Genomic DNA, 13,158 nt, shown 5'->3' with positions numbered 1-13,158 from the left:
CAGTACTCTTATTCTAGTAATTCTAATAAAAACGGCAGCATTTGCTGCTGCGGTCTCCATCCCCGTTGGTTCATGAGAGCCGTTGCAGTTGGGAGTTACGTTTGTGGCAGTGTCTCCCAGGTGTGCTGTTCGCTCTTCACTTGCAGTGGTTGCGCTAAGGTTGTGTGGAATCCTTGTGCTTAGAGAGCAGATTAGGGGAAACCTTTTCTCATCTTACTTTTGTGTTTTCTGTAGTTCTGTACTAAAATCACCTGCTTATTATAAGCCCTGGGATTTTTTTGTAGCAAATGTGATGCTGAGTTAGAGCATCAACTTTCCACACACTGTTCCTGTGCTCCAGTCCCATGTATTTTGCATTCTTCTCATTCACTGTGATTTGTCATGCCACATTAACTATGCTGAATGTGTTTACTTGAGTAGTGTGACTTTCCCACCAGATTCTATTCTTATGTCAGTACCATAATATGTTAATCATTATAACTGTTGTACTCTATGCATTTTATTTATATCTGTATTATAGTTATTTCAGCAAGGAAAAAGTTTGTATCATATTTAGTTTTATTGACCACAATGGCTTTGTAGTCTCTTCTGATTAAAAAGATATTTACAGGAGCTAGAAAGATAGTTCAGAAGTTCAGAACATTTGCTGTTTTTCCAGAGGATCTAGGTTTGGTTCTCAGCACTCATATGGTGGCTCACAACCATCTGTAACTCCATTTCCAAAGGTCAGATGCCCTCTTCTGGCTGTGTCATACACCAGACTCCCATATAAAACATAGACATGCATGTAGGCAAAAAATAAATAAATAAATAAATAAATAAATAAATAAATAAATAAATAAGGAAGACAAAATAATCCTACTGAGACAACACTTTAGGCTAGTTTACAACCCTCCTGACATTTTTTTTCTGCATGTATAATCATGTAGATCATTATTGTTTAAAATAGTATCTATTTGTATACTTTAAAAAGTATGAAATTGATATTTGTTATTTGCTTAAAAGGGATTTTACAAAATCCTGGCAAATGTGCCTAGTAATTTGCCTCTTTACATTTATTTATTTTCTTCACATGCCTACTTGTGTGGGTGCATGTCATGGCATGTATGTGGAAGCCAGAAGAAGCCTTGGGAACTTGTCTGTCTCCTCCCACCAGTGGGTTCCTGCCATCATACTCTGGTTATCAGGCAGTAAACACCTCACCCCTGAGTCATCTCCCTGGCTCATAATTTGATTTTAATCTGAGATTGTTATACATCTTCCTGTTTCCTTATCAACCTTCTCCTTACACATATCATGATTTCTTATGGAAATTATTTATTTGAATTCGATAGCCAGAAATGCTACTGGGACTTTGGTCATCATCAGGTGGGTATCAAAACCAAGTAGAAAATACAATCTCTTTCTACAAAACTGTAATGTGTAATAAATAAACACACACACACACACACACACACACACACACACACACTAAGAGACACATAGAAATATGTAGTAGACAGTAGAACCATCAAAATCGTGAATTAAAGTGCTCTCATTTTAAAATCTTTTTAAGATGAAGTGTGATTTCTGTTTTAAAATGTGACTTTTCAAGTATTTATGTTCTAAATTTTCAAATACTTTAAGTTGTAAAATATGAAAGTGACATCACAGTTCATATGTTAACCTTCGGGGTGTCACGTATCTTCTTGTGATTCTAGGAGCAGCACAGCCTCAAGTTCCAGAGGAAATGGGAGCCACTGCAAATCTGAGGGTCAGGAGGAGTGCCTGGTCCCACTGGGCTCTGTGCAGCCACCCGAAGGGGACAGTGAGACAAGTGAGGCTACCTTGCTTTCCTCCTTATGAGAGACTTCAGGCTGAGTGCCTGCCTCTTTCTCTCTATTCCTCCACAATGGCTCACCTTTGTTTGTTCTTTGTAGAGTGAGATTTTGTCTTATTTTATGGGGTGCAGGCCTGTGGAGGTCAGAGGACAACTTTGTTTAGGCAGCCCCTCCTTCCACCTTTCCTTGGGCTCTAGGAATCAAGCCCAGGTCTCCAGGCTTGCAGTGGGCAAGGGCTTTTACTCCCCAAGTCATCTTGCCCATCCCTGAGATGAGATTGTATTTGAATATTAAAGGTTTCTATTATCCAGACAGAATTAAAAGCCATTTATTTAAAGGAATGTTGGAGTGTTTAATTTATATTGTTTTTCTTTAAAAAGCTAGATTTCACAATAATTTTGTTTAATTCTAGGAGCTCCTGAAGAACCATCAGAGAAAGGAACATTTTCAGAAAACCTCACTCAAAACCAGATAGATACAGGTAGGCTCTCTTGCCATCTTTAGGGAAATTGGCTCAGATACAAACTAAACACCTTAATCTTTGTTATCTCTCCAGAGGCAAGGGTCACTTCCAAATGATGGCTCTACCATGTTCCTCTCTTTGTAAGGGAATCGGACTTCACATGAGAGCCTGTCAGTTCCACAGTTAAATGAAATGATGAATGGTGACTTACAGACAACTTTGTTTTCTGACAGCACAATTTGATAACTTCCCCACTGAGCCATTGGATTCTAACTCAGGAGAAAGGAATAACCCAAGTCTTGACAGCCCTTGTGGGGTTCCAGAAGAAGGCACTTTGTCTGAGACAGACAGGGAGACTTGTGAGCAGACCAGCACTGACAGTGCTACCAGGCGTGCCAGCGACAATCCTGAACTCCCATCCCAGACAGAAGCCATAGCCCCTTCAGCTCATGAAGACCCATCTGCCAGGGACTCTGCTCTCCAGGACACAGATGACAGCGATGATGACCCGGTCTTGATCCCCGGTGCAAGATACCGAGCAGGACCTGGTGATAGGTTGGTACATTTGTAATTAGCAGAGACTATAAAAAATGTAATTCACAAGAGTTGAACTCATGTGAGTCTCACCATTTTTAAAGTTTCGTCTAGCACTGCCACAGTCATCTGACACATGGAACTTTTAAACCATAAGTGATTTCACATGTTCTGAGCAAATGAAAAGAAGTGAGCAGAAAGTGTCTTTGCTCAGTATTTCTGCCTTTGAAGCTTGTGCCTCAGTTTACAAATCAAGAGATGGCATGCCGAGAATGACTGCTGTGTTACTTATAAATTGAGTTTGCATTTAGTTGTCATTCTGCCCTGTAGAGATTATGGCTTTTGGGTTTTGCTAGTTTGTTTATTGAGATGAGGGTCTAAGTACGTAGTCCTGGCTGGCCTGGAACGTGGTATATAGACTGGGCTGGCCTTAAACTCAGAGAAATCTGCCTGCTTCTGCATCCCAAGTGCTAGGATTAAAGGTGTGCACAACTAAGCCTGTTTTTATTTTAATGTTACATTTTTCTCTTTTTTTTCTCGTCCCTACTAATGTGATAGTAGGTCTCTTTTTGGAACTTTTATGGTTTTATCTGCATTGACTTGGATGTAGTGTAACAGACTTAGAGCATAATTGCACACAATGCTTCAGAACAGTCCCCACTGGTTCTGGATCCAGGCCGTGTAGTACTCCCTCTGCCTGAAATGGCAGCTTTGGTGCTGGTCTGCAACATAGCTCCAGGTCTCTCACTGCAGCACTCTGTGAGCACGTGTGACGACATGTACACACGTACAACTAAAAGGTTACCTCTCGTAAATAAGTGCAACATTACTGTCAACTGTCTGCGTATTTGTAAACAAACAAAACACACAAACTATTTTTAAAAACTTCTGTCAGCCTGTAACTCCTTTTATATGATCTAGGTGAGTCCACACTGAATTTCTGAAAGACGAATATATTACCCTAGTTAATAAGACTTTGCAATGCATACTTCATATTTCATACCATGAAATGTACATTACTGACATCATCTTAGGCAGCATAAAGAGTCAAGGGCTTCCAAATCCTGGACATGACAGTCCACTTCAAAACTTCTCAGTTACGACTCTGCAGTTATGATTCAGTTAAGAAACTAAAAAGGTATGATGGATAGTAAACATTTGTAGCAACAATAGAGAATTGAATTGTTAATATGTTTGTATGATTTTTCCATTAGTAGAGCTTTACATAAACAGAAGGAAACATTTTATTTTAGAAGATAAGGTACCTTTTAATGGACTTTAAAATGACTAGGGTGGTACAAGCTTGTAACCCCAGCTACTTGGGAGGCTGCAGCAGCAGGAGCCCAAGTTCATGGTCTGCCTATGCAGTTTAGTGAGACTGCCTCAAAATAAGAGGTAAAAAGAAATAGGTAAGGGACATACCTCACTTGTTAGCAGGGAACCTCTGTTCACTCTCTGGTACCCAGGAAGAAAAGTGTGTTGCATCCCGTATATGGGAAACTGTGTGATTAGTACTATTTTTCTCCTAGTTCCAGTTTTATCTTTAAAGTCCTGAGTCACAAAGGAGTGAAGTTCTGTTTGAACCATTCACACACACACACACACACACACACACACACACACACACACACACACACACACACACACGTTAAATAGGCTGTTTATCAAACATTCATTTTACATTTCTGACTTAATTAACAAGATTATACATTATATATACATTTCACATGTATAATGAGAAGATTACTATACCATTAAAAATGGCAGTCCAGGCATGGTAGCTCATACCCTGTAATCTGAGTACTTGGAAGGCTGTGGCAGGAGGACTGCTGTGAGTTCAAGGCCAGCTTGAACGACATAGAACATTACAGGGTAGCCTGGGCTACAGAATGAAACACATTCAAAGATCAAAACTGAAAAACATGATAATATTGTATGATTGTTAGGAGCATCATAACTTGGGCTTGAATCCACATTCACCACCTACTAGAAATTTTTCTCATATATGCTACTTATTGATTTAGAGACTCAGTTTTCTTATACATGAAGAGTGGTTTGATTATCTAAAATTATTGTACAAATTTAAAATGAGTCAGTTATAGGACCTGGTTCACATCAAAAATGGATGCATGTCTTAAACAACAAGTGTATTTTTCTGTATAAGGTGCCTCCATCCTGAAAAAACAATTACAGTGTGACTGGCTCAGCCCGCAGCAGTAATGCATGCCAATAATTTTAGCTACATTTGAGGCAGAATTATATTTGAGATGTAATGTAGGCAATTTAGAGAGACCCTCTCACAAAGCAAAAGGCCAAAAGGAATTCCTCTAAGGAATAAAGGCTGACAAATAAAAGTAATAAAAAGACCAGCTTTTAGCTCAGGGGAACCATCTTTGCTAACCGTGGAAGGGCATGTGCCTCCTCCCATCAGGTTGGGAAAATGGTTATTTTGTTAGAACACTGTTCAAATAATTCTTCCTTATGTTTATACTTAAAGATTAATAAAACATCTTCCATGTGTTAATCATCAGCCTCCTATGTTGTTTGATTGTTTAGTTGATTGGTTGTTTTGTTTTGAAATAGAGTGTTACTAGCCCTGGCTAGCTCTGTAATTACTTAATACATACAGGTAAAGTTACCAAGCATAGCACAATTCAAAAATCAAACTGATGGCTTCTAAAACGTTTATTATTTTCATAGTATTTAAATGATTTCTCATTCTCCTAAGGTTTGACCTGCCATAAAGTTTGTATCTGATAACCTGATTAACCTAAGTGTTAACTTAGATTAGTTAAATATTTAGAAGATTGGTGATTATTGATATCATCTTGGAACTACCTCCTCTCCATGCATTAGCTTAAACTCAGATGTTATGATCAGATCCAGATTTTAAACTTTTATTTATCACTTAATAATCTGTATAGTCAGGTTACTTAGCCTTAGTTTGGCCTGCATATTACTTAGCTTTTATAGGACATAAATTTAGACTAGTAATAGTAATAATAATAAAATTCTTGATCTTCAGGAAACTTGGTAGTTTATTGGAGAAGAAAGCATGCAAACCGTATATCAAAACTAAGAATCTGAGACTAAGTGAAACGTTGCAGTCTGTCAGCATACCCAGCTGAGATGACGCAGAGCTCCTTCAGTATGGCAGCTGTCCCCTTCAACTGCTGCACACCTTTGATCCCAGCATGCAGGAGGTAGAGGCGGGCAGATGTCTGTGAGTTTGGGGCCACCCTGGGCTACACAGAGACTCAAAAAACCAAATCCAGGGCTCAGAGAGATGGCTCAGCAATTAAGAGCACTGACTACTTGCTCTTCCAGAGGAACCACAGTTCCCAGCAGCCTCATGGTGGCTCACAACAGCTACAGTGTACTCCCATATTAAGTAAATAAATAAATAAAATGAATCTGTTTTTAAAAAAAAAAACAAAAAAGCCCACCCTACCCCCCCAAAAAAGGCTTGCTTCATCTTTCCCCAGCTTTTTTGTTTTGATTTGATTGTTTTTGTTGTTTCTTTGTTTTTGTTTGGTTTGGGAGTTTTGGTTTTGGTTTTTGATCCATTTTTTTGTTGTTGTCTCATTTTGTGGTTCAGAGGCCTTGAATCCAAAGTAATCCTCCATGTTAGCCTGTGAAGTGGTGGTTTTACAGGCACGAGCCACCACGTCTAGGCTCTCCTAGGTCTTTACCAAAAATGTTAAGTGATGAAAGCCAAGAACTCTCCATGGGGTTCTCCTGTGCTCTCTCTTAGCAGCACTTGCTGTGTGATCAGAGCTCACGGAGTAGAGTGGGCCTCTGCGGCTGCCCTTGCTTCATCCTGAGGCTGCCGCAGCTCGTTACTCCTTAGTGAGGTTTCACTTGCCATGGCCTCGGGCGTAGTTCATTGCCTCTAAATTTAGAGGTAGATAATTAGTTGACTTATATTTTAAAAGGAGCAAGTTTTAGGAAATTTTACTTCTAAGAACCCAAATCATTTACCATCTTTAAATTTAGCAAAATTTGGAGGACTTTCTGTTTCTGAAAAAGCTAAAGTACATCCTACACATTGAAGGAATGTCCAGCTAACAGAATGCATACCTTAGAAGTCACTCTCCTGCCCTTTGATCACTCCAGGTCCAGTCTAGAAGTCCAGTGTGCTGGAAGTGTGCCCAGAACAGTTTCTTGCTGCTATTTAAAAAGCCCAGTCAGTTAATTTACATAGCATAGAGAAATGGTCCTCACAGTAAGTATGGTAAAAGTCAAATAGTTAAAAAGTTAAATATTTAGTTAACTTTTAACTTTTATATGAAAACTATAATATATCTCAGAATTTTGCCTCAATTTTAATTTTTACTTTTGTTTGCTAACTTTAACCTTTTAAATGAAACTTTAAAGGTTTCACGTGGTTAAGACATTGACATATATCTAATTTAAAATACCAAAGCAGCCCTTGTACTGCTGAGCGATGATTTCCATAACACAACTGTTTATATTCTTTGCATTTTTTGAGTCAGGATCTCATGTACCGTGCACTTGCTTTGTATCTGAAGGTGGATTTTGATTCCTGATCCTGCCCCCACCTCCTGTGTGAGGTTATCAGCATGCGTTACCTTACTTGGGTCTTAGTGTTCTTAAAGGTTTGCTTCCTGTTAAGCAGGTTTGCATTCTGGGGCTAGAACCAAGCAAGCAAGGCCTTAGAAAGCGTAGGCCCCAACAACAACACGGGGATTTTAAATGTGGGAGTCTCTTCTCTAACTGTAGCAGCCTGTGTAAACACAGCCGGAACAGGTCCAGGGCTTCAGACAGTGGTTTTCTCCCAACAGGCCAGATAATAAATATTTTAGGCTTTCCTGGCCAAGAAGTAAAAGTGGAAACTACTACATAGGCACTTATATAACTATTTTAACTGTAACCATTTAAAAATAAGAATACTGGCCATAACTTAAAGGTCATAAAAAAACAGCTGACCAAGATTTTATGTAAAAGCCAGTTTGCTGATTCCTGCTTTATAATAAATCAGCCACAGAGAGAACCAAGGTATATCTATTATAATGTCTTTACTGGCAGAAATCCAATTTTTAAAAAATGAGTTCTTTTATCTAGGATAAAGGCATAAGATATTAAATAGAAAATAAGCTGATAAAAATACATCATGTTCACTAATGGTGCTATTAAAGACAAATACAATTCGTGTGTTTATTCCTTCACTAACGTCACATGCTGGATCCGTGAACATCAGAATGTAACCTAGAATGAGAGAGTGCCTCACTTGTTTTCTTTTCTCTCAGACAGTAGCTCATTGTGTGTAGCCTGGCTGGCTTTGAACTCAGAGATCTGTTGGCTTCCGTCTCCAGAGTGCTGTGATTAAAGGCCTACAGTGCCAGCTACATTGTGGAGTAAACGGAATGGTGGCTTTTCTTCTTTCTTTTTTTTCCTAACTCAAGAAAAAAAAAATTAGTCCAGAAAAAAAGATGAGCGAATGAGATTTTGTCAAGTTCTAAATGCTCTATGTAGCTGTTATCATTCTAATGAGTTTTTCCTAAAGATTTAAAGCATTAATCCTGTATTGCTTCATGATTTTTAAAGCACACATCATTTGCATAGACATGTTGGTGCATCTGGCCTTTCTGGACTCTGTAGAGCCAGAATTCTTTGTACTATAAATATACCAGCATCTCTTCATTCATTATAACTAGCTCACTCTGTGTTTTTAATGACTCCACTTGCCTTATTAAAGAAAATTACAGAGGAAATCATCAAAGGGAGAAACGAAGGTTCCTAGGGAGTTAAAAGTCCTGGTACTGGGCTGGCTTCTTCCAGTTCTGTGGTTAGGACAGGTGAGTCAGCTTCATGGTGTATTTCCCAGAGAGCAGTTAGCCTTGAGGTTCTGCGCCTGCGGGTGTTCAAAAGGTAAAAGACACGCCGTGTGCTCTCCTAACTCTGATTCACTGAGTGCACCTCTTGGTTTCTTCCTGCCCCTTTCTTTGGGTGACATTTGTCACCATGGACTGTGACACAGGGGGGACAGAAGTCATTTAAACTGAGATGGTTGATGACAAAAAGCGTTGACTGTGATGCTGTACATAATTGGTTCTTCGTAAGTGACTTTAGTTATTGTGTTCCCTCCACTAGATTTAATATCAGAGGAACAACAGTAGGTGATAGAATAATGAGGTAATGCAGTATGCTCCTTCATTTCTTCTCTATGATGGACTTGCCAGGTCCTCTTTTCTACGGCTAACCACCTTTCCTATTAACAGTTAACCCTTCCTTTGAACTCACTGAGCACACAAGTGCTCACCATTGTAAGCAGGCTGCTTTTCACACTGGTTCTCTGCATGTGCTGCATGGGAATAGAACGAAAAGACATTGTGTGTGTGCAGACGTTAACTGCTGTTCACTTCAAGTGTGGTGACAAGTAGCTATGGTCTAAAACTGGGTCCTTCAAATACCCCGTACTTGTTTTGATAGTTGGTTAAAAATGCAACTTACATTTTCTTTAAAACTTGATCGGCATACTAATTAGTTTTTGTTATTCACATGTACTTCTTGTTCATTTAATTCTGTGCTAGATTTTAAAATTCTGATTTTCTTGTAAGTAGTAAATAACTTAAGAATATCATATACCAAGATGATATACAACTCTTAAATCTATCTCTAAATGAAAAGCTGATAGTGTTACACAGTCTTGAGTGGAACATTGAAGGGAACCCTATATTCTACAGCCATCTACCCAAGCCTGCTTCCTGAAGAAGATTAGCCAAACCAAGAAGTGGCATGGTTTTAGGTCTTACCACTTTCTAAAATAAAGTTGTGCACAAAATATATAGTAGCGATCAGAATGTAAAACTAGTTTCTGATATGGATTCAGAGATAGTAAAATAAGCCAAAAATAATCATAAATCTATAGTAATTCCTGCTTAAAGCTTGTCCTCAGGACCTTAAAGTTAAGTTTGAATTAATTTTTGCCTTATTTTTTAAAAAAGCTTTATTTCTATTATTGTATGTATATTTGAGGGCACACACTATGTTGTGGGTGCGGCAATCAGGGGACACCTTTGTGGAGTCCATTCTCTCTTTCCACCGTTATGAGGGATCCAGAGATTAAATCCAGGTCACCAGCAAAACTCTGTTTTGTTTTATGCTGGTCTTTGTAGGCTGTTTTAACATTAAGATAAATTTTGAAGTCTATAATTTTGCCAATGATTCTCTTACTGGCTATTACATTTCAATTTAATGATACCAAAATGGAACGTATTTTAGGGCTTTTTTATGTTTTTAACTTACTAAACTTTATCCCAAGTATTCAAAGCTGATTTCTGCTTTTAAAATAAAGATTGCAACTAAAAAGTAACATGTGGCTTCAGGCGGGTCTTAGGCTAGAACCCCATAAATATGTGGGAAAGAAAGACTGAAGTGGAAACAAAATGTCACTGTGTGGCCCCTTTGAGTGGATGAAGTAAGACTCATTCTCCACCTCAGTGTTTATGTAGAGATTGATTAAATAACATTTTAAGGTAGCATTTTCCTCAAGTCTCACACACAGCTTTTATAAATTTCTGCCGAAATAAATTAGAAATGTAAAAGTCTAAGAGGTGATGGTCCTCACGAGAGCCCACTGTAGTGTGTAGATATGCTTTACTGTACTGCACAGGCGCCATACCGTATCACTATTTCTTTGAGTAATAAATAAAATGGCAGTGGTCCTCTGCCCTTTCTCCTGGGTTCTCACTGCCTCCCTCTAGTGTCTGTCCTCAGTATACTTTTTTGAGAGACTGGTCAGGCTGGAGTGGGCACAAGTCACAACCTGGTGATCTCCTGTGTTCAGGGTGTCACCATTTTGATGCTGGACCTATCTCAAGCAAATATCCTCCTCCTTCTGCCTCCAGAAGAGCAAGGAGTTCAGGCACGCACCAGCGTGGCCTGGGCCTGCTGTTTGTATAATCGACTTCCGAGTTCCACACATAAACCTCAGATAATGGTTGCAGGAGCTGTAAGTCTATACATTTCAGTGAAAGGTGAATATGATATGGCTATCTTTGTATTTCTTAACACTTTTTAAAAATGTCCTTCAGTGACTGGGGAACTGGCTCAGTGGGTAAAGTGCTTGCTTTGCAAGCAGAGGGTGCAATGGCACACTCTGTACCCGCATCATAGTAGTAGGTGGAGAAGATGGGTCCCAGGGGTTCTCCAACTAGCCAGTCCAGCTAAAACTGGAGCTCCAGAATCAGTGGGAGACTGTCTGAAAAATAAGGTGTTCTTGATTAAAGGAGACACCAGAGGGGTCCTGCACGTACACACACACACACACACACACACACACACACACACACACACACACCAACACAGATGCTTGTCAGTGATGTTTGTAATATTTTACAAAGAAGTTTTCTAAATCTTTTAAAAGAATTTTAATTTTTTTGTTGCTGTAACAAATGTGATCTTTTAAATGTTTATGCTAATTGTGTTTTGTGGATTTTTTTAGAAATACAGTCAACTTGTATCCTAATTGTATTTCCAGCTATATTAATTTTCTAGCATTTCTATTACTTAGCCTATAGGTTATTTTGACTTTTTAAATACAGAAATTAGATACAAATGTAAATTTTATTTCTTACTCATTTTTTTTCTTACACTACCAGCTGATAAGTATTAGGTATTGCGTCTTACTCCGACACTGAGAAGGATGCTCACTGGCGTATTTCGGGGGTTATGAGGGCTGTTGGGAGGAGCTTATAAAAGGTTCTGAATGCTCCTTTCTGTCTTGCTGTGTTAACAGTTTCTGTCATGAGTGGACTTGGCTTTAATCAGCCACATTTTCACTCTACCGAGTTTTCCATGCTTTGGGGTTTTTTTTTCCCCTCATTGTATTAAATACTGATATTATTCATTAGTGCTTTGAAAATTCTAGACTTAAATTAATTAAGCAAATTAATTTTACATTTGCTTCTTTAGTCCTTCAATAAGCTTGTTAGTCAAATGCTTTGTTACTCTGCAGAGCAGTTTTATGAATGCTTTTTAGTTTGCCTGGGTAGCTCAATATAGCAATTTTTATTAAATTTTTAAACAAAATATAGAAAGACATAATTGTAACATAAAAATTCTCACTAACAATTTGCTTTTCTCTGAACATTTACATTTACGCCTAGTTTTTGTCAGCTGTAGTTTTTACTGAGGAAATATGTATTTGTATTTTCCACAAGTTCTTTTTTATTCTTTTGAGACAGGATTTCTCTTTGTAACCCTGGCTGTCCTGGAACTTTCTATGTAGACCAGGCTGGCCCCAAATTCACAGAGTTCCACTTGTCTCTGCCTCCCAAGTGCTAGGCTTAAAGGCATGCCCAGGACCCAGCTTTCCCAAGACTTTTTTAATATGTAAAAATGCCAAATCAAAACTTTATACATATTTTAAATTTAATATATAGTATTTAGTTTTTTCAAAAATATTATGTTCTGGAACTCCAATACACTGCTGGTAAGAGTATGAATCTGTGTGATCGTGTTCCCAAACTGTGACTGCTTACTAAAGCCGAGCCTTGTGCACATATTCCAGTGCAGCACTCATTCACGCCACGCACATGCCAGAACACACATGTGTGCTTCTGCACACATGCACATGCAGAGCTCAATGATGGAGGCCATCGAATTAAAGTCCACAGATAAATCCATGATACTAGAGGTCAGAAACGTTTCCCCCGAGGGAAGAGGAATGAGTGGAGTGGGCACGGAGGACTTCTAGATCTGACGCTGCTCAGTCGATAAACATGAAGGGAAGTTTGTTTATTGGTGGCACCATCATCAAAGGTGCCTTTAGTCATGGTTAAGTCATTTGTCTTAACTACCAGTTTGTAGTTTTAGATCTTACAGACTTTCCATCTGCTGCACGTCAAAACATACGGTGTTTTAAATGACAAAGAAAGCTTCAGAATTGAGTAATGTTGGGTGTTAGGAGAGCATTCCCTTGGAAACAACATGAGCTTTAAAAGAGTCCTTTTCCCTGAGTAGCTACTACTGCCATCAACTCCTTCATAGAGAGGATAGAACCTGCCTCATTAGCTGGGACCCTCTCTCTTGGTATGGAGCCTAGTGGAAGATCTTCATTTTATTTCTTAACAACATTTGTTCTCTTCTTGACTAGTCTGCTCTTGGGACATCTTTAAACTACGTCAGAATATTAGTTAGCCACTGTTATCTAATTAGTTTACTGCTGTTACCATGTTACTCTTAGTTTCTTTGGACTTTTTTTAATAATCTTTATAAAGAAAAACATTTTAAAAATTGAATAGAGCATTGTTGTTTTTTGTTTTGTTTTGTTTTTTTCTTGAGGCAGCATCTTAAGTTGCCTTGATCTCAACATCC

At 38.6% G+C, this 13,158-nt stretch overlaps 1 protein-coding gene across 1 annotated transcript in view; it reads left to right on the top strand.

Annotated features, from left to right (window-relative positions):
- Dcaf6 (DDB1 and CUL4 associated factor 6) overlaps positions 1 to 13,158 on the top strand; it is a 100,767-nt gene that overhangs the window by 75,949 nt on the left and 11,660 nt on the right. Inside the window, exons 12-14 of the mRNA XM_032914922.1 lie at positions 1,701 to 1,816; positions 2,233 to 2,301; positions 2,517 to 2,838. Of these exons, the coding sequence (XP_032770813.1) occupies positions 1,701 to 1,816; positions 2,233 to 2,301; positions 2,517 to 2,838 (507 nt within the window). The remainder of the gene's footprint in view (positions 1 to 1,700; positions 1,817 to 2,232; positions 2,302 to 2,516; positions 2,839 to 13,158) is intronic.

Source organism: Rattus rattus, chromosome 10 (genome assembly GCF_011064425.1).
Source record: "Rattus rattus isolate New Zealand chromosome 10, Rrattus_CSIRO_v1, whole genome shotgun sequence".
In the NCBI taxonomy this organism is placed as follows: Eukaryota; Metazoa; Chordata; class Mammalia; order Rodentia; family Muridae; genus Rattus; species Rattus rattus.
This window is presented reverse-complemented; position numbering and strand designations above follow the sequence as displayed.